This window comes from Austrofundulus limnaeus, unplaced genomic scaffold (assembly GCF_001266775.1).
Source record: "Austrofundulus limnaeus strain Quisiro unplaced genomic scaffold, Austrofundulus_limnaeus-1.0 Scaffold80, whole genome shotgun sequence".
Taxonomy (NCBI): Eukaryota; Metazoa; Chordata; class Actinopteri; order Cyprinodontiformes; family Rivulidae; genus Austrofundulus; species Austrofundulus limnaeus.
The window spans coordinates 1,051,340-1,073,220 of record NW_013952482.1 but is presented as its reverse complement, the minus strand read 5'-3'; the positions used below and the strand labels follow the sequence as shown (position 1 = coordinate 1,073,220).

The 21,881-nt window shown below is 38.6% G+C and overlaps 2 protein-coding genes across 2 annotated transcripts; both read left to right on the top strand.

Moving 5' to 3' along the window:
* Positions 1-316: 316 nt before the first annotated feature.
* Positions 317-7,173, top strand: LOC106519650 (carbohydrate sulfotransferase 12). The gene is made up of 6 exons (XM_014011410.1): positions 317-404; positions 2,196-2,797; positions 3,756-3,898; positions 5,720-5,848; positions 6,090-6,282; positions 6,659-7,173. Exons 2-6 carry the CDS (start codon positions 2,303-2,305, stop codon positions 6,929-6,931), a joined length of 1,233 nt encoding a protein of 410 aa, XP_013866864.1. The 5' UTR covers positions 317-404; positions 2,196-2,302; the 3' UTR covers positions 6,932-7,173.
* Positions 7,174-8,469: 1,296 nt separating this feature from the next.
* ern2 (endoplasmic reticulum to nucleus signaling 2) lies at positions 8,470-21,080 on the top strand. Its single transcript, XM_014011405.1, has 24 exons — positions 8,470-8,805; positions 10,310-10,427; positions 10,510-10,543; positions 11,574-11,646; positions 11,734-11,806; positions 11,901-12,023; positions 12,101-12,202; positions 12,612-12,671; positions 12,795-13,011; positions 13,602-13,680; positions 14,512-14,656; positions 14,866-15,008; positions 15,134-15,301; positions 15,485-15,626; positions 15,784-15,873; positions 16,035-16,122; positions 16,229-16,418; positions 16,503-16,599; positions 16,712-16,911; positions 17,058-17,205; positions 17,987-18,114; positions 19,466-19,589; positions 19,660-19,727; positions 19,805-21,080. Exons 1-24 carry the CDS (start codon positions 8,716-8,718, stop codon positions 19,985-19,987), a joined length of 2,883 nt encoding a protein of 960 aa, XP_013866859.1. The 5' UTR covers positions 8,470-8,715; the 3' UTR covers positions 19,988-21,080.
* The last annotated feature ends 801 nt before the right edge of the window (positions 21,081-21,881 follow it).

Sequence of the window (21,881 nt, the reverse complement as noted above, 5' to 3'; positions counted from 1 at the left end):
AATACAAAAATAAAAAGTTGTGATTGAAGTTTAAAACTGGACTTTAGAAGTTCGAAAGTTRTACTACTTATTTTCTTATTGCTTATTTTGTGGTGTTGCATTCTTTTGGCAGTGGGTTTCTGCTGTGTCAAAGTTAAACACTGCTTTTAAAGAAATATTCTTTGAAGAATCTTAATATCAGTAAAAGGACATTCAAAATAAATGTATACACAAGACAAAATCTTGGTTTTTAGCAGAAAAACTAAATGTGCTAACAGATCACGCGAGATTTCGGTAAGTGGAGGAGAGCGATCCTACATTAGCCCCGCCCCCGCTCTCTCTTCATCACCGGGGCAGACTGAGATGGGAGGACACTGACCGAGCAGCAGAGCTGAGCGAGCGGAGCCGTGCATGTCCAACTCTGGGTAAGATTAAAACCCGTTCGGTTCAGGTCGTAATACCAACAAAAGAAAGACAGACTGATGTTCAGATGGACCTGTTGTCCTCGAGATGCTCCCGGTGTAGAAAAGGGGGAGGGGCTTATCAGTAACCGAATGTCGGCATTATGAATTTTCATGGGTAATAATTTCCACTCTTTTCTGTTTTTTTTGCGTGTTGAGGACACGAACTTGAAGTGTCTCTCCAACATCCGAGCTGTCTGCGAAAGAGCACGCTGGAATCTGTTTCCTATCTCAAAAACACGCAGGCTAATCTTTCCAGAGTTTAAAAAATATATTATTTTGTGCGCRTATGTGCGCACGTGAATGTGTGTGTGTGTGTATGACGCGTGGCAGAGGAAAAAAAAAGGCTTCGTGGATGTTAATTTTCGTCAGACACACTCCTTCTCTGCCAGGAGTGTGGTTTCTGCACAGGACAGAGAAAGTAGTAATTTTCTGTCAGTTTATATGACTTGAGGTTAACTTGAGGTTACACAGATGCTCGCGCGATTTTGTTGTGCGCGCGTACACGCGTCATTACGGTATTATTGCTTAGGATGCTTTTAATAAAAAAAAAATCCTGACTTCTGAATCTTGTTAGGTCTCTCTCTCTCTCTCTCTCTCTCTCTCTCTCTCTCTCTCTCTCTCTCTCTCNCTGGGTCTCTCTCTCTCTCTCTCTCAAGGGCAGGGTCTCTCACTCTCTCTCTCTCTCTCTCTCTCTCTCTCTCTCTCTCTCTCTCTCTCTCTCTCTCAGGCTGGAATTTTATCACTTTTTTATTATTTGGCTGTGATATTTGACACAGTTTTCTGCGGTGTGGTCTGAGCATGCAGGATTCCCACAGTCACTGTGGGAAATGTTTTCAGCACTCAAATCATAATTGTGAAAATTAAAATAAAACAATCGGTTCCTACCTGGATAAACCTGTCACTGTCATCAAGGTGAAATAGGCYTTTTACCAAGACTGCAGCTTTAATACAGTCATTGTTAGATAAGACCAGCTGAAGAAAACTTTCAAAGTATATCGTAATTAAGCAATCCCATATTTAAATGAGCTTATATTTTGAATATATCCTGAATTAAATGTATATTTTCAGAAATACTATTCTTTTATTCTCGTCTTTATTTAGAATTAGCAATGTTTGTCTGTCAGCAACTATAGTGTTAGGAAATCCCTTCATGTAATGCCGATAACGTGAAGCTGTGAGAGTCTCCTTTTTAAATATAYGGCTGTAACTCCTGATGACATCAATAAAAAGGTGCTTTCAAACACTCTTGTAAACAAAACAAGGCCAGGCTAAAAATCACCACATTTGAACAAAGTGCACGTTATTTTGAAGCTTCCGAGATGGATAAAGTGAAAATAAAACTTCCTCAATATTCAAAAAAATTCCACACTTTGACTCGTTTTAAATCCACAATGAGCACACACACTGCAGATGTGTGAGCTGAAGGTTATGTTAATGAAAACAAAAAACACATTAGAAAATGTGCCTGAGCACACAAAGATGCTTTAATTGACCTGACCCTATGGGATTTTCAAACTTGTCCCTTTTTATGTTTATGTAAAATACAGACATGATAATATGAATTACTCAGTATGCCACCAGGCGTCTCATTTTGCATTTACTTTTTATATTCATTGAGTTGTTTTACAGTCTGAAGACAAAAAAAATCCACAGGAGTCACTGAAAATAGAACTGCTTAGAGTAAATCTGGCTTTAAGTTCACTGCACTTTTTGTTTCTTCTTTCTTCATTTCCCCTTTCTTTTTGATTGCAGCTACCCAGCAGGAAGTGTCGGCTTCCGTCTTAGGACGACCACCATGGAGCRGAGATAACCACTTCCTCTTTCTCTCCACCAATCACAGCCTCTGATGCGTAATAACCATGGGAGCGTGGCGAGGCCTGCGGGTGGCTTTCATCCTTGGCTCTTTGTTTGTCATCCTGCTGATCATTGTCTACTGGGACGACGTCGGAGGCTTCAACCTCTATTCCTTCCGGGAGCTGAAACACGAGTCTGTTCAGTCCGGTTGCTGCACCGGGATCACTACRGGCTCTGTTCTGTCTGTGTCCACCGATCGAACGCAGACCAGAACCCCCGTCGCTGTGTACAACGCCGCCTCTGCAGCTACGCTTTTCTCAAAAGGAGCAGCTCAGGAAGTCACAGATGTGGAGCAAAAAGAGATGGAGTCGGAGGAGGCGAGGACTGCTGATGGTGGTGAACAGAAGGCGCGGCAGCAGAGGGTCCTGGATGTGTGTCTAGGAAAGGACGATGTGGATTTTCCTGGAAGGACTCGAGCGTTTGAACAGATTCCTATCAGGGAACTGGACCACCTGATTGTGGATGATACACATCAGATTATTTACTGCTACGTCCCCAAGGTACGGCAGCTCTGTGGGGGAACTTGAGTCATCTTTTTGTGTGTTCCTACTACTACTGTACAACTGCTTAACAATAGGCTGGACTGTGCAAAAGTCTTCAGTTATTCCTTACTTCATTATACGCATTTAGCTTCTAGTGAAAGGATGGTGATGGTGGAATCTCTAAAATATCTTGTGACTTTCATCAGGTTCTCATCTTCCTCGCTTGGAAGTTCTTGAGTTTTCAACATGTTCATGAATATATTTGACAACTCTTCTCTCAAAATAGTCACAATTATTCTCACAAAATACTAGACATATTTATAAAAGCTCTCATGTGACAAAAAACGTCTTGGGCAAAGCTCCAACTCAAAAAAGCATGTCAATGAAAGCACATCTAACACAATCATGTTAGATGTGCATATGATATTGATCTACATATGTTAACAATATGTATCAATATATATATATATTTTGCCTTGATGTAATTAAATCATTAATCATTTAACTGATTTATTTATGTGGATCAATATTTTGTTACGCCCCTAGTTGATGATAATTAGTGATGTTTGAAAAATGAAAACCTACCAGCATTAATTATAAAGGTGTAATCCAGCAGATTAAAGCAGAAGTATGGGGATGGCTAACAATGCGAGTTCAAGATGAGATGAGGAGGGTATATGGGCGACAAAAGATTTTGCATGAGCAAGAATGCATGTATTTGCCAGAAAACTTAGATTTAATGTAGATTATAACGACTATTTGCTTTTTTAGCTGCTGGGTTTGATTTCTTTTTGAAGGAAATTAACAGTACAGCAAAAAATCTGTGTATTATAGTATTATTTTTTATTTTTTTTATTTTAGCCCAAAACTCATTTAGTTACTTACAACCATCCACATTTTTAGTTCCTCTTATATTTTTGAATTATTGATCTATTTTTTTTGTTTCCACTATCTCCCATGGCTGCCATCTGTTCAGGTAGCGTGCACCAACTGGAAGAGAGTCATGGTGGTCCTGTCTCAGTCTCTGATCTCCCCCTCCACTGGAAAACCTTACACGGACCCGGAGGCTGTGCCTGCTGACCTCGTACAYAACTCCTCTCTACACCTCACCTTTGCCAAGTAGGAATTACAAGACGTACTGTATGTTTTTTTTAATGGTTTCCAGTAAATAAATGTACAGTATATAAAAGTCTCAGCCAACAAGCCARACACTGAGACATATTCTAATGTTTACCGAGCCACATAAACGCACTTAAAGTTTAGTTACAAATCCAAGATCACATCTTGGGAATTAAGCAAAAAAACCTCAAAGAGACTCATTTTACTGCTAAACACCTGGTTTGAGACAGTTAACCTCTTGAGCTCCATAAACCAGAATTTCCCATTTTTATATCTTTTAACTTCTGTTAACTAAAGATCTGTAAGTCGAACCTTGACATGTTTGGTATAAAAAAAAAAAGCTAAGAATCTTGGATAAAAGTTCTTGGAAACAATATTTACATCAACCAAACACAGTTCAAATGACAGCAATTGAATCAGAAAGTAAACAACTGTACAAAATGGTGTCTTTGCAGATCTGTAAATACAATCAAGCAAATCTTTAAAGGAAAAAAACTGACATTATTTTTTAAAATAAGTCAAAGAAGATGCCTAAATATGCTGTAAAGTGTGTTAAAAGTTTTTTTTCACTTGATTTTGAGTGAATATGGTCCAGCTGAAGTCAAATATAATTTCTCATTATTTTATGCAATGTATATGGTGACAAATAAATGTTTGGATGATTTTTCAAAAGAACAAACATTCAATAACAAGTCTTTTCAGGCAGGTAAGAAAAAATAAATAACTTTTGCAATTAAAAACTAAACATTTATTAATGGTACCATCATGGTCTGYCCTGTGCAGAATGACAAAATGCTAAATTATTTCTTTACTAAAACCTCTGTAACTTTGCTCCAGTTAATTTTAGCWGCATGAATCTTTGCACAGGTGATGTTCACAAGTGGATTTATGGTTTCCAAGAGTTTTYAGCCTCAATCATTATGGTTTTATATGGGTTATATACTGTCAAATGCAAAACATTATTCAGACGAGAGGGAAAAATAATAATAATTATAATGTTCCATCCTTAATATCTCTAAAACCACAGCAGTTGTTTTAATACCTTACACTTTTAATAAAATCTCCCAAGTGTTAGCTTTATTTTGATACCAAGATTATTTAAGTAGAGTATGTAAATGCTGAGATACACTCAATTACATTTCAGTATGGTATTTCGAGCGAAAACATCAAGAAAACCCCTTGGGGCTCAAGAGGTTTTAAGGAACATAAAAGCTACATAAAAAAATAAAGATTCTTTGTTTTTATGTCACCTACAGGGGCTTTATATATATCCAGGGTTTAATAATGCAGTTCTATTTTTAAATCAAGCAGCCTTTGTTTGTGTCTCCTGATTATAGTCTGTTGTATTTTGTAACTTATCAATTTGAAGAGTAAAATAGATATTCTGTACCGTTTGTTGCATTTATTTGTAAGAACTTCAATATATTCTCAGATAGAACAGYCGGCGTCTCCATCGCAGTTCCAAGGCGTGGAATTTTACTACAGCCAGCTGACAAACTATCAGCGAGTCAAAAAGACACGTTTGAGTCGAGACTTGGAAGAGAGGGTGGAAAGGACAGGCGGTGCTCGGTGCTGCAGCACAGATGGTCCTTTCTCTTCCCCTCGGGGGCTGAACGCCTTCTTTCAGTCTGCAGCGTTACCCACCATGCATCTTTTTAGCCCCTTTCAGAAATGTTGCGATTTTTGTTGTTTTCCAGTAATCYCCTGTCATCGCAGAGTGTTTAAAATGTCTTGAACAGTTGGACGGACACTGAGGTGGCAAACTACAAAAAGAACTGCAACAATCGCATTGTTTTGTGGTTCCTTTTTYGTTTTCGTCAGGTTCTGGCGACACTACGGTTCACTGTCCCGCCACCTGATGGCGCTCAAGCTCCAGCACTACACCAAGTTTCTGTTTGTCCGAGATCCATTTGTGCGCCTCATCTCTGCCTTCAGGAACAAGTTTGGAAGGTGAGTGTTCAGCGAGCATAAACACGTGTTTTAGGGAAAAAAAATCCAGCTTCACGTGGGATTTTTAAAATGAATCGTCTCATTTTTAAAGATGCGGCAAATAATACAATTTTTTTTTGTTGTAGCTGATGATGTTCCCTTGCGGGGAAATCAAAACTGAAAAGTTTGGCATTTCTTRTTTAAGCTGCAGGAGATGTTGTTTTTATGCATTTGATCACCTCRTGTGTGGTTGTGTGTTAAGGCCCAACGAGGACTTCTACAGGCACTTCGGTTCGGTTATGTTGCGCCGTTACGGCAACGCGTCCGAGGGTTTGGCAGAGACGGCTGCTGAGGCGTTCGCAGCAGGAATCAAACCCACATTTCATCAGTTTGTCTCGTACCTCCTCGATCCTGAGACTGAGAGGAAAAGCATCTTTAATGAACACTGGCGGCAGGTAAATGTGTACATGCACAGCCTTCAAGTTTTATCTTGCATTTTTGTTGGATTGTTTTAGGTTATAAGCCAGTGTTGGTTCATTTTGAAGTTTACATCAAGTGTTTTGTATGGGGTTTTTTTTTTGTGATTATGACTTTCAGAACTTCCCATTTAACTTAAGTTTATAGCCAGTAAGTAACTAAATGTTAACCGGGGCTTTGAAAGGCAAAAAAAGTGTTGGAATAAGAGTTTTGTTGAACAGATTGTGAGATTTATGGTAAAAATGGTAAATGGCTTGAACTTATATAGCACCTTATCAAGTCCTTTTTCCTTTGCACTGATAAATATTTTTGTGTGTTAAATCATCAATCATTAATTGCTTCTCTGTGTTGCAGGTGTATCGTCTGTGCCATCCATGTCAGGTAAAATACGACTTCATTGGTCGACTGGAAACTCTGGAAACTGACTCGGAGCGCCTGCTGAAGCTGCTGAATGTGGATCACCTTCTACGATTCCCTTTAGGAGCCAGAAACCGAACAGAAGCCAGCTGGGAAAGGGACTGGTTTTCCCAGATACCTGTTACTAAAAGGAGAGAACTGTAYAAGTTGTACGAAGCAGACTTTGAGCTGTTTGGATACCCCAAGCCTGACTACATGTTTCACCAGTAGACCAAAGGCTTGGGGACCACCCTACGGACTGATGCACAGCCCGGTTCTGCTTCTTAACACCAGTCTGTGATGCTATTGGACTCATTTCTTAGCACACCTCAAATGACAAAGTGCCTGTCAGTGTGTCATTTTTATAATGTCCGGTATCCATCATGTGCCTGTTTATAGTTCTCAGCTGTTTCACTCCATGTTAAAAAAAACATGATTAGATTTTATTAAAATGATATCCTGTGATGCAGGAATCTATTGTAATTATTTATTTTAAAATTTATTCATTATTTTATCAATTAGGTCTCAAAGAAAATWTATTTTTCCACAGTCGAGAAGGCAAGAAAATACAAATCAAGAATAATTAAATGAAAGTCACTGACAGTAGAAACAATTCAAACAGAAAAAAAAACAATATTAGGAATAAAACAATACTAGGTAAGACCAATAGTTTTAAACATCAATTCGGACGAAGAAAAGTACAAGTTTAATTAGGTTCAGTAATAAATAATAAACATCAAATTTAAATGTAAAATAAAAACACTTCATTAGCAGAAGTTTCTTAATGTTATTTCTTAGTAAAACATTTCATCACAATTCAGCTAATCAACTACAATAAACCATGAAAATGTGAACATACAGCTATAAACAATTGACTTTAGAATAAGAGAAGAATAAAGAAAAAGATGGATAAAAAAGAAGAATCTCATTAAGTCAGATACCTGACATCTTTCATTTTTCAACAAGAATAATTCCCAATTATTGTTCTACATTTAGCTTTTCACTAGTGTTTTCTACCGTTGGATAGTGTTCAGTTACTTTTAGCTCAGTTTCAGCACCTTCAGCAGATTTTTAGTAGGTGTTCAGCTCTCATCATCAGTCTGTATTCAAACAGAAAATGTAATTTCTCTAGTTTAAATTTGCTGTCACTTTAAACAAAGAATTGTCCAGTTTAACAGAAAAAAAACTTCCTAATAGCTTTATGTTTGTGTTCAACATTTTTCCCAGATTAAAAAAAAAAATCTTCAGCTTTGATTTGACTAAAAAAATCACTGTTCCACCTGTTTTATCATCTTCAAACAGATTTAAAGAAACTTTAAAACAAGGACAAAGTGACTTCTTTATCAACTTATTAAGGAATATTTTTTATCAGTTTTAAATACAGAGCAATTAAATTTTAAGTATAAAAAGCAAGAACTCATACCAGATCCAAACAAGAGCCTTATCTGGTTCCCTTGAGTTTGACACAAGTGACAAAGGATTTTTTTTGTAGAGTGGTGGAAATGAGGTTTCATACTGGTTTGTGTATGAATCTTTGAAAGTGTTAAAAAAATGAATACAATTCATCCATCCACGTTTTTCTATGGCACAATGAGACTTTCTGATTGTTCATTCTTGTCCTGTTGTCTCTTTCCACGTGTTCCAGCTGTTTCTTCAGTACCGCCCTTTTTGTTTGTTTCAACACATATCATTGGTCGGCGTTTCCGTCAATCAAGAAATACGCCCACCTTGCTGCTTTGTTTGGCTTTGACAGCTCTYCGCTGACGTCACCGGTTCCGTCTCAACACGGAAACGCTGAGAAAAGACATGAGAGTTTGAGAGGAATTTAAAGCGGCATTCTTAATTTTTTTTTTCTCACCGTTACTGAGCGCACAACTTTATTTATTTTTATTTTTTACCATGTCAAACCTCGGGTGTTAGCTATGCTACGGACGGAAGCAGACGCGGGTAACGAGGAGAGAGTTCGGCCTCTGTGTTGTTGTTAGTTCTGGAGCTTAAGTCCTCTGTGTCGGAACATGAGACCGAGTGGTTTAGGGGTCACGGGGGCTCTGGGACGAATGCTACTGTCTCTTCTCCTGCTGTCTTCGGAAGGCCAAATACTTCAGGTAMACTTCGTATCAGTTGTGTAACATTTTCTGTAGTTGTTGTCAATTGAGTTTATGTTTTGCTATTTTTGCGCACTTGGTATCTCTGCGTCTATTTCAGGCCCCAGGTGGCAAAGTCGCCAGTTGTTTTTAAAGGTTTATTTAGCTAATTTGTTTAATCTAAAGAAGCTTAAAAAAGTAATGTTTTTTTAGCCTTTACGTTTGTTCGCGCGCACGTTTTGTTTTTGTTTGCCTGAAAGTATGGCAAGCCTTTTTAACATATATTTAAACAACACTACAATCCCTTTTTTACACCACACTATTTTTTTTCTATTCCAGAAAACATAAAAAAATGTAACTTTAATATGAATAAAAATCTTATTGGTTAGTAGAACTTNTATATATATAATAAAGATATGCTCCATAAGGAAGGTAAACAAAGAGGATAAGACAGATGCTAAGAGCTATCAGTGTTAATTCAGCTATAATAGTCAACTTTAGTGCACTTTTCGGTCCAGACCAGAATCAAAAGTCATACTTTAGAACCCTTGCAAAACAAACACAAAAGTTGTACAAAAATAAATAAAAATACAAATAAATTAATAAACAAACATAAAAAACAAATAAAATAAACATTAATTTAGATTTTTYGTTAGGAAATAAATACTTTGTGTGGGCCAGTGATCGTAACTGAGTAATCCAAGGGAAAAAAATCAAGCAAATGTGTGCAATTTTGGACATATTTTAAGATAAACAGGTGATGATGATAAGATAGCAAACTGTTTTCTGTTCTTAAAATAAGAAACATGTTTCTAAAGTCATTGTGTTAGATTTAAAGAATACCTCATTAACTACTTTGTGTCAATACTCTGTATCAGCAAATAGCCAAACTGAAGTACTTTATACTTAAATGCCCTTAATTGCAACAAATCTGAAAACAAACGTAGATATTTGAAAACTTTCTTACTGGAAGACGCTTGCATTCAGAGAACTAAAATTCATTTGCAGAAATCAAGAATGTGTTTAAAAGAACACCACTCTGAATATCTGAGTTGTACACTTTAATTAGGAAGAACTGAACAATGGATTTGTGCTTGGAGGATGCCGTTCAGTGATTATATGATAAATGGGCTTACCATATATTCCTCAGTGAGTAAATATGGGAGCATCAGATTTTCAGGATCATCAAATTTGAGTTTTTCTCATCTTAAGTTTAAGATTAGAGGTAAATCTTTAGCTAAATCAGTTAATGTTTTAAATCCTTGTCTGAGAAATTAAACATTTGTGAACCTCTGCAGTAAATGTCACAAACCTACATCAGTCCTTTTCATAGGTGTGGTTAAAGGAGGATATCCTGCTGAATGAGGAACAGTTTACATTCTTTTTATCGCAGGCCTGGACGACCAAGTCCTGACACACCTGTTTGCACAAACACACACTCACTTAACTGAAGATGGGCTGAAATGTTGAGATATGACGACATCTAATTGTTTGTCTCTGTTTTGCCTTTTATTTTTATTTTTAGGTTGGGGGTGTGAAGGCAGTCGCCCTCCCAGAATCCCTCCTGTTCATCTCGACTCTGGACGGGAGTCTGCATGCTGTCTCCAAACAGACAGGAAACATCAAGTGGACCTTAAGAGAAGGTTCTTACACTCAGTATTCTGTGCTGTTTGCAGACCTTTGTACTCTAAGATGTTTCTCATAAATTACTATTTTAATCTCCAGACCCCATTATTCAGGTGCCTGACTACCTCCCAGAGTAAGTAACACACACCTGCATGCACACAGGTCTGACTGTTGAGCTGAGTAAATACTTAAATATTTGTTCGCTGCAAACTTCAGTGTATTTAAAGCCCAGATTACTAAAACTGCCGTGTTGTTTGCTGTTAATGATTCAAATTAGAATATTATTATGCTTTGACTATTTCAGTTTGAGCATATTCTCATACCTGAATGTGTGTTTTTCACAGGAAACATGATCTTATCTGTCTCCAAGGCTCTGTTTATGACAGTCATTAACATGTGTCTTGGTTGATCCAATCATGACTTCACAGCTCTGAGTGTGCAGCATGTTTAGTGACTCCTCGTGATCTGATTTCACTTTCATGCTCTGTATGCAAAAAGACATTTACTGTCACACAAACTGCAAACACTACGGTCCTGCATGGACCCACAGAGTCTATACAACACATGTACTGTATAATAGTAGTTGTACTTTTTACAGTGCTTGTACATTTTAGTCATGTACATGTTCTATAAACCTCCTTGTAGCTTCAAAAATAAAATATTAACATTATTTTGAAATGTGAACTTCTGTACACTCTGCTTTACAAACACTCGACAGTAACTTAAATGTGGCAGTTTAAAAAAATACGTGAAGTAATTTTTGATCCAATTTGTTTTACTATAAAACCACCTTATATTTACATTAAAAGCCTTAGCTTTAAATGTAAGCTGTTGTAACAAACTGCTTTCAGTTTTTGTGTGTAGGAAATGCACGTTACAAGCTCTTTAGCTTCACTGTTTTCTGTGATTTATTTGTCTTTGACACGTAATTTAATTCTTCAAATCTCCTTAATAACAGAGTTCAGATTTAACAGCTCCTAACTTTAAGTAAAGATATTTTTTAAACTGAAACTAATGTATTTGAAACAAAAAGTGCATTATTTGTGCACCTAAAAGGCTAATGTTAGAACAAAAGAAGCTTCTTATGATCTTATGAGCTTTTACTTTGTATTTTTCCATAGTTCTAACTTAGTCTGATTGATGTCTGTTTGTTTTTATTTTAGGCCAAGTATTCTCCCAGACCCTAACGATGGCAGTCTGTATGTGCTGGGTGGGAAGCACAAAGAAGGCCTGATGGTAAAACTATTACACACTAGTGTTGGTTTTTATTTCGTGAGGGTTTTGGTTTTTAAATCCCAAACTCATGTTTTGTTTTGTCTGCAGAAACTGCCTTTTACCATCCCAGAGCTGGTTCAGTCAGCTCCCTGCAGAAGCTCTGACGGCATACTTTACACAGGTCAGACACAAAACKTTTGCACAAGTTAAGACGGTTGGATACGGTCAGGACCGGAGGTGGATAAATATTTGCCCTCACCTCCGTGTGACTGCAGGGAAAAAACATGACGCGTGGTTCGTGGTGGATCCTGAAACGGGCGAGAAGCAAACGAGTTTAACCACGTCCTCGTCTGAATCCATCTGCCCCAACAGTCCTCTGCTCTACATCGGACGCACAGGTTCAGCACCGGGCCGGAGAGCCGACCCCTGCAGGCACAGCGCCTGACGCTCATCAGCGTTTCTGTTTGTTTTACAGAATACATGGTCACCATGTTCGACACGAAAACACAAGCGCTGCGATGGAACGCTACGTACAACGGTTACTCTGCTCATCCTTATGATGAGAAGCAAGGCTACAGTACGCACACACACACACAAACACACAAACGCACACTTTAGTTACACAAGCAGAAGGTTAAATACAACTTTAGTTCATCCAGTGAATCAGTAACCACCTTAAAGAACTGGTTATATTAAAAACACCTCAGCTCTTCTAGTATTTATTTAAGAAAGTCATACGTAGGATGACAGATTATATCATAAAAAATGAACAATTTAAACTTTTGACTTCTGACTAAGCTATATTTCTAATGATTTTTAAATTTATTAGTTTATTTATCTTTATTTGCAATCAATTTCAATTTCAAAACATTTAAACAATTTTTCAAACATTCTCATTCAGGGAACCAAAATAAATCTCCTGCCAAACATCACCAAATATATTTTAAAAATTTCTTACTCCCCTTTTCTATTTGACTTTTGTCCAGAAATGTCCCACCTGGTGTCCAGCGGAGACGGTCTTGTTGTGACAGTTGACAGAGAGTCAGGTAGGGGGCGCTGTGAGGTTTCTGCTTTGTGAGTCAATACTTTCCTAAAACTTCCTTTCTCCCCTGCAGGACTGTGTTTCAAATGCTCTCTTCTTTCTGTCTTTTTCTTTTTGTTCTGTACAGGCGAAGTTCTTTGGACTCAGAACTACGGTTCACCCGTCGTAGGGGTTTACCTTTACTACGAGGACTCGCTGAGACACGCCCCTCACCTGTCCCTCGCCATGGAGACGCTGCGCTTCCTCACCTTCTCCTCCGCCAAAGACCAGGCAGACGCTCACTCCACCCTGAAGTGGAGCTACCAGTTTGTGAAGGAGCAAGCCAGCACGCAAACACAACTAATGTGAGAGAAAATCGCTTTTCTGTTAGCAAAGTATTTCACGAACCGCTCGGCAAATTTGAMTGAAACGTGCAGAAATGAAATGTTTGGGGAGACGTACGAAACGGATCAGCTGTTGGAGTTAAGCAGATTTAAGCTGGTTGATGCAGACAACTGAGCTTAAAAAAACACAAAGTGTTTCTAACTCAGTAGGTTTTACAGATAATGTGTTAAAGTCTGGTTGTGGTAGCAGCTGAGACTGATCTCCAACACATAATCTGAGCATGGCATCTTGTGATATGGCATGGGATTAACAACGTTCAGTTCAAGGTTTGGCTAAAACAGAAACAGCTTCAGCATTTCTCAACCTGAGMTGATCGAAGTCTGAAACTCTGGTAAGAGAGGTATGCATTCATTCAACGTTTATTACTGCATTTTCCTTGTGCTCCTTGTTTTATTGATTGATTGACTGATTGCTAAACTTCAGAGGAAATTGAATCAGTCTCTCCCATCAAGTGATAGGATTTAGATGCTCATCAATATACAAACAAATCAGTATTTGATTAAAACAACCGAAGATGATAAGAAAATAACCCAGATTTTGTTTCCTCCAGACCCACCCTCTACGTTGGAAAGTTAGACTCCCACCTCTACGCTTCGACTTCACTGGTGCACCGTGGCGTCTCATTAGTGGTGAGCGCAGGATTTAGTTTTGTTTTCGTCATTTAAACACGCCATCCTCAGACGTTGGCATCACTACCCCCTCCTCTTTAAACCAGGGTTCCTGCAGATCCTAAAAAAGTCTTAAAACTCGTTGAATTCATCAGTCCAAAAATAAGGCCTTAATTAGCTTTTAAAATGTCTTAAATCAATCTTTCAGAAGTCTTAAAAATGTTAACACATTGTAAGTAGGATGATTGTAATTCATCTCAAATATTAAAAGAATTGGTAACATTTTTTTAATATTTACATGCAGACATTCCCCTTTGACATCACTTCCTGTTATTTCACATGCAAATATCTCAACAACCGTCCATATGAGCAATGTGAAATTCGTTTTGTAATATGTTAATAATGTTGTCATTTCAAAAATGCATTAACTGTTCTTACAAACTTTGATGTCACAGGCACTTTAAGGTTTCATCTACAGCATATTAGGGTTAAAACCCCACTGTGGGTCCTAAAACTACAAATYTTGGGTCATTAAACTGACTACTAAGAATGTTTTTGCTGTATTTGACAAAAAAGCGGTTAGATCTGGATAAAAACAATTGGTCTATTAACAATATTTGAATATTTCAATCAAAAAATACTTTGATTCAAGAGTTTCTGCTACAGTTTTATTTTATTGTCATTTATGTTTATTATGAAATTGGTCTTAAATTTAATTTCATTTGGCATTAAAAGTCTTAAATTTAACTTGCTTTAAACTGTAGGAACCCTGTAAACGAACACATTAGAGCAGGCATTGGAGGGTAACGACTGATGTTCCGTTTGTGCTTTTTTTTTTTGTTGTCGTTGCAGCCCCGAGGACTGACTCTGGCACGGATTGAGGGTCCGCTGACAGAAGGAGTGACGGTCAGTCAGAGAGGGGAGTGTGAGATCACACCGTCCACTGACGTGCAGTATCCACCGGGGAGCAGCCTGAGAAACCAGTGGCTGCTAATCGGTAAGCTGTCGCAGAGACCCAGTAAGATGCAGTAAAACTTCAGAGCTCAAGTGGGATTCAGTGATAAAGATTGTAAAGAGTCAGCATCTTACTCGTAGTAGATTTCAAATAACTTGGAATTTTTGTCTAAAATGACCACCTCGATGATTATCCCTGCCTTGTCAACGACAGACAGTTGCACGTGTAAATAATCTTGTTTTGTGCTGAAGGCCACCACGAGCTTCCTCCTGTGGCCCACACCACCATGCTGAGGGACTTCCCAGCCACCTTGCAGAACTCCGGTGAAGCAGTCATCCCCCCTCGCTCCTCTGCCTCTCCGGTTTCTCCCAGACCCTCTGACCATCAGCGTTACGTGAGTCAACAGTATTTTAAAAACACCAGCATGCTCTTTGGCAGTTGTTCTGTAAAGCTCATGAAAATCAAACAACATATCGTGTATTGATAGTTTTCTTTAAATAAATTAATTAATTTTGTTAGTTTCAGACAGCTTCTGCAAGTCATCGTGATGCTAACGCTAACAAAGGCGGTTCTGACAACAAAGCAGCCACCGTGCGTCTTGTATACATGACTCAGGACTGGCTGACGCCCGTTGTTCTGACCGTCCTGGTGGGAGGATGGCTCACCTTAATACTCACGTTTCCCCTTGTGAGTTTATCACAGTTGTTTGCATTTAAAAGCCAAACATTTTATGACTCACAATGCTTTTGGAAAGTAAAGCATTCAGCTCCAAGATGCATTTATGAAACTCTTGGTTCCCTTTAACTTTTCCCTCTCCTAAAGATTTCTAACGTCTGCCTTAAAAAGTCTCGTACCCTTGTGTTCCTGCAGCGTAAAGCCCAGCAGCTGAAAGCTCAAAGGCAGCTGGAGGAGGCTTTCGAGTCTCGCCTCCATCAAATGCAGACAAACATTCAGACGATGACGTTTGGTCCTGCAGACGGCAGCTTGTCCACAGACTCAAACATCTCAACCGGTTTGTCCATTCAGGGTTTTACTGCGATACAAGATCCTTTCTTTGTACTCATTATAGTTAAAAATAAGTGTTATAATCTCTGCTTGCTATTTTTATTGGATTARCATAAGACATAAAAAGTGTATATTCAATTTAATTCTTGTCTTTCTGGATTTAGACTCTCTGCCTGCATCAAATGATGCTTCACCTAATAATCAGAGTCCCAACAGAAGCCTCTCAGATGCAGAAAAAAATAATTCAGATGGAGGTAAGACATCAACATGTCTGTGTTTGTTTAACACACAAATAACAAATTCTGAGTAGAAGTTTTAATATCTGTATCTCTGGATTAGTGAAAAACGTCTCTAAACACCTAAACGAGCCAAAGACCCACTGATTTTATGAACTTTCTCCACATTTTTGCCAAAGAAAACAGCAATGAAGTTCTGGTGGGAAAAATCTCCTTCGATCCCTCTGAGGTGCTTGGACACGGCACGGCTGGAACTTTTGTGTTCAGGTACATTGATCCTTTCAAACATCCTTTGCACTCAGACCATTAAAAATAAGCTTCATTGTTTTCGGCTTTATGTTTGTGCTGTTGTTGTTTTTTTCCTGGACTTCAGGGGGAAATTCGATGGGCGCCKTATAGCCGTCAAGCGAATCTTGCCAGAGTGTTTCGAGGTAGCAGAGAGGGAGGTGCAGCTTCTCCGGGAGTCCGACACGCACCCCAACGTCATCCGATACTTCTGCACGGAGAGGGACCGCCTCTTCACCTACATCGCCATCGAGCTGTGCGCGGCCACGCTGCAGCAGGTCAGCCGTTCGCACAGGGTTCAGCTCTGAACCCATTAACGACGTGTCACTAATGTATCTGTCGTTTGGTTTCCCTCTCTGCAGTACGTGGAGGATCCATCTTGTTCTCCTGGGCTGAATCCTATAACTCTGCTGGAACAAACCATGCGTGGCCTTTCCCACCTGCACTCGCTCAACATAGGTCTGACATAAATGCTGTTTTCACACACCAGACTAAAGACTTTGTCAGGAATACAAAGCATTTTAAATCCACACTTAAGGAGCAATGATCTTTTTTTTTTTTATATATATAGTCCATCGTGACTTGAAGCCTAGAAATATACTCCTTTCTGGTCCAAATGCACTGGGTCAAGTCCGAGCTCTCATCTCAGACTTTGGTCTTTGTAAGAAGATCCCAGACGGGCAGAAGAGCTTTTCTCTGCGCTCTGGAATACCAGGAACTGAAGGGTGGATAGCTCCCGAAGTGCTGAGAAACACACCTGGAAGCAAACCGGTAAGCTGCAGAAATCAACTAAACTTGCTGAAGTCTTGCGTAAAATGGCTCTGAATGCATCTGGTTTCTGTTCGTTGTCTTGGTTTGGTGCTGTAAAAAGGGCTGAAATGTTTAGATCCTCTTGTTTTCTCCTGCCCTCTCTCTAGACGACGGCCGTGGACGTGTTCTCGGCAGGCTGTGTGTTTTACTATGTGGTCAGCAGGGGGCAGCACCCGTTTGGAGACACGCTGAGACGACAGGTCAACATCCTGTCAGGAGACTACTCACTTCTACATTTTATGGAGGGTATACACGGTGAGGAGTTATATCTCTTAAATCTGGTATAAAACAAAGATTCTTGTCCTCGGGTCCCTGATAGAAACAAACACATTTAGATTTATTTAAACATTTCTGGGTTTTTTTCATCCACTCTGTCTTATTTTACTAAAATACAGTACACAGGAAAAAAGTAAAGTAAAAAATAAAGTACACGGGACTTTATGGTTGAACTTCCTGGGTCCTGTTGCTGCAAATGAAGCCCAAATTATCAGCCCTCCACCTCTGTGCTTCACAGTTGGTATACATGTGGTCAAAAATCTTCATGTTGGTCTTTGATCGGTTCAAAGTAGCTATTTATTTATTTATTTATTTATTTATTTATTTATTTATTTATTTATTTATTTATTTATTTATTTTATAGTATTTATTCATTTCATTTTAAAAAACAAAACATTACATAAAAAAACAAATAAAATAAAATGAAAGGCAGCAGAAGAAGAAAAAGATCTTACGATATTAAGGTACATATCTTGTTGCTGAAGCTTTGTGGTTGGATCAAAAGCAGCTGATCCACCTGGCAGCTCTTCAAAACAACTTGTTCAGTTTTATTTGAAGTTGAAATTTGAAAAATCACCTTCCGAATCTAGAGGGAATAGTTTCGACAGAACAATATGTCTGATTCATCCAGGTCCCACAAAGTCTGCATTAAAATGATGCATTAATCTAATACTGTTGTTGCGACAGCTCGGATCAGATTACATTGCACCATAATTTGATCCACAGCCAGCCTGTAACTGGTGTGTGTGTCTTCTGGCAGATGATGTCATAGCAAAGGATCTGATTGAACAAATGATCAGCGCTGATGCAGAGTCACGACCCTCCACCGCCTGCGTGCTCAAACACCCTTTCTTCTGGAGCCCCGAGAAGCAGCTGCTCTTTTTCCAGGTTTTAGTCTATTTTTTGGGGTTATTTGAAAAAAAAAGTAAGATTTTTTTGTTTATAGGTCATTTCAGTTATGTTAAAGGGATCCATGATTAGTTGTAACATCAGACTTTATTTAATAAGCTTATTTTTTAACTGTAAAATAAAGACTGTAAAAATACTGTAGGATGTTCAGTTTTTTATAATTTTTAAACTAAAATTTTAAAAATATATTACACAGACAGGGCCATTTTATTTACACGCAAAGCATTCTGGGTAAATGATGACGTGGATAGGTCCTCGGTGCGAGGCTAGTGAACTATATCCACCCTGAAGGTTAATCTTGGACAATATCTGACGATTGTCTCTTTTAAATGAAACCAGAGAGGAGAAGGTAGAAATGACTCAGCCTGTAACTGAAAATATAGATGGAGGACCTCAGTTTAGCTTGTTAGTTTGTCGCGCTAGCACCAAGCTAATATGTATAAGGCAATATAGTGTTGGCGCTAGCGCAAAGGCTAACAGGCTTTATCAAATAAAGGCTAATGTTACAACTAATCANATGTTTATCAAATAAAGGCTAATGTTACAACTAATCATGGATCCCTTTTTTTAAATGGATCTGATGTTATTTGGTTTGGTCATACGGTAGATGCTTCTTTGACAAAAATAAAGCAGTATCTTTGTGCAGCATCTGCTCCAATTGTTTCCATTGTGTTAAAGAGTCTGGATAGTTGCACATCTATTCCCATCTAATTGAACATGGTTCAGTAATACATAAGGAGAACAAACAAAGGGACAATGAAAAAAAAAAAACCATAGCACTTCATGCGCAGCCTGGAGTTCTTATAATAACTGGGATTTAAACTCCTTAAATTCATGCCGATTTAAATGTTGGAAAAATGAACTTGTGTGTGTTTCTAGACTGGAGAACAGCTAGCTCAGACTAGTCGTTAGCTCATCAGCCCAGTCAGAATTAACCTCTGGTACTAAATTTGAAGAATTATTCCCWAAGATTTCATAGTGATTCATGTGACCAGTCTTATTTTTAAACTTTKAAGCCGCTTTTTATTTTGCAGTTATTCTGGGGAAAAAATATAATGAAACTGCTGACAGAAGCGCTACAGCTAGCTGCTGCTGCTAATTGCACATTTTAAAAAAGCATTGGCACAAAATGTTATAAAATGGTTGAGAYTGAAGTCACTTTAAAACAGTAGCAATCCACTTTGATCTTGACTAGMCATTAGCTTGTCAGTCCAGTTAAAATCAAAGTTTGTTCCTCCAAGATATTAGTTGTTAACGTTTTCACAGAAATGTCTTCAGAAAGTCTGAACTACTTCTTTAAATCRTTTCCCTGCACATTTTGTTTGGACAGGATGTTAGCGATCGCATCGAGAAGGAGCGACCGGACAGTCCGATCGTAGTGCGACTGGAGGCCGCAGGAAGGACGGTGGTCCGAACCAACTGGAGGATGCATATATCTGCACCTTTACAGACAGGTATACACAAGTACACGCGTGTACACTCAGGTGCAGAAAAACTGACCAGTAAACGTTTTTCTGGGTGCAGACCTGAGGCGGTTCAGGACGTATAAAGGGAACTCGGTCAGAGATCTGCTTCGAGCCATGAGGAACAAGGTCAGCCTGCATGACCTTTTCTGCTTCATTCTACACGTTTAAATACGTAAATAAACTTTATTTTCCATTTCTTACAGAAGCATCACTACCACGAGCTGCCGCCGGACGTGCAGGAGGCTCTCGGCGAACTTCCCGAAGGCTTCATCGGCTACTTCACCTCTCGGTTTCCACGATTACTGATGCACACACACACCGCTCTGCAAATCTGCGCGCACGAGAGGCCGTTTCACCCCTACTATCTGCCACCCAAAGCCAAATAACTTTCACATGACTAGGCATTTCACAGGGGGGCGAGTCCAGGACAGTACCTCATTATTGCTTTTGTAAAGTTCATACTGTTTTAGGAGAAATCAGTGCTGTGAAAGTTTTTATATGTCTTCRGATGTTTTATGGAAAACTTTTTTATTGTTTTATTTAACTCTCCCTCACAAGGCTGTAACAACCTTTTGATAAAAAAAAACACTCCTCTTTTTTATATTGGCTCGTGGGAAGAAAMGCTAAAGTAAACAAAAATAAGTTGCATAAATAATGAAATTAAAAAGTAAACAGAACTTTTAGCCACTTTAGCAGACTGAAACATGTAATGTTACAGCAGTTTGTTTTTATTTATGGTTATAATGAAAGAACGTGCACTGAGATGGGCTTCAGTTGACTGTCAGCTTCAAATCTGAAGCTCAGATTGTCAAAACAGAAGTTTTTTTAAAAATAATGCTGTGACTCAAAGAACCAAACGTTTTGGTCACAGAAATGTGGTCACAGCACTGCGAGTAGTTCAGACCCCCAAAACTAATTATCAAAATAAAAAAGCAAAAACAGTTTTTAGTTTTAAAGTGTTTACTGGCTGCACGTAAGAAAAATAAGTTCATTTCAGGTTTCTGCTGCTGCTCAACTTACCTGTACAACAGATTTTACTATATTTATCAGCTGGTGTGTGTGTGTGTGTGTGTGTGTGTGTGTGTGTGTGTGGGGTAGCTACACTGACTACACAATGTTCATTAAAAGTGTCGTCTGTTCCATCACAAATTTAAGGACATTTTCTGCGCTTTGCTCCTGAACGTTCAGATGTTTGACCCGTCAGTGGTCGACGGGCCGAGCTGCGACTCAGGCGGACGGTTCTGGGCAGTTTTTGCATTTATTGGATCAGCACTCCTCAGCCTTGGCACCAGCACAAGAAGTACTGCCATAATTCTGGTCCAGAAATGCAAAACGTTTCCTGTTCCTGCTGAACTCTGGTGTGTTTGTAGTTCTTTACATGAGTGAATGATGATATTTGAACTTTTGTACTGTTTTTTTTTTTTTTTTTTTTTGAATGACTGAATGAATAAAATTGATGCTCTGGGTGTACCAAAGAATGAACAAGTCTCCTCTTATTTTATGTATACACCTTAAATATGAAGTGTTATTTAGACCAGAAGTTCTCAAACTGCAGTCCTAGGACCCCCAGTAAAATTTAATAAATTGTTAATTTGGTTTTTATTTAAAAAATGCATATGGGGAACAACGCATTAGTAAATCAAACATACAGTATTAAACCAAACAAAACTTGACATTTGTGTTAAAATTATTAATAAACTATTTTGAAAATAGCGTGGGGTTTATGAGGGGGTCCCTGGAAACGTTTCACCCTTGTGAGGGGTTGCCGCCAGACCTAAAATGTTTGAGAACCCCTGATTTAGACTATTAGAGAAATTAAAAGTGGTTTTACTTCAGGTCCACCTGCAGATGGAGACATCCTCCCAGCACAGAAATCCCATTTCCTCTTTGAAGTGGAGAACAAAAACTGCAAAATAATTTGTGTACAAGCTTGTTTGATTAAAATATAAAATCTGGATGCACATATATGCTTGTATTTTCCAAAATAATGTAGCTGGTAACCCCCCCCCCCCCCACACACACACACACACACATGCACAAATACACCCTGTGCTCATGAAAAAACATCCCGTGGAGCTGATAAAATGTCAGACATGAGTTTATTTCACTGTCAGTGTGAGTTTGAACAGAACAGGTTTAATAATGTGTCAGACCAGGGTTCTGCAATGTGTCATGGTCAAATCATCACTTAATGAGCCACTAGTTGTTTATAGTTCATGGTGTGACTCGATCGTTTGATCAGACCGTGTGTGTGTGTGTGTGTGTGTGTGTGTGTGTGTG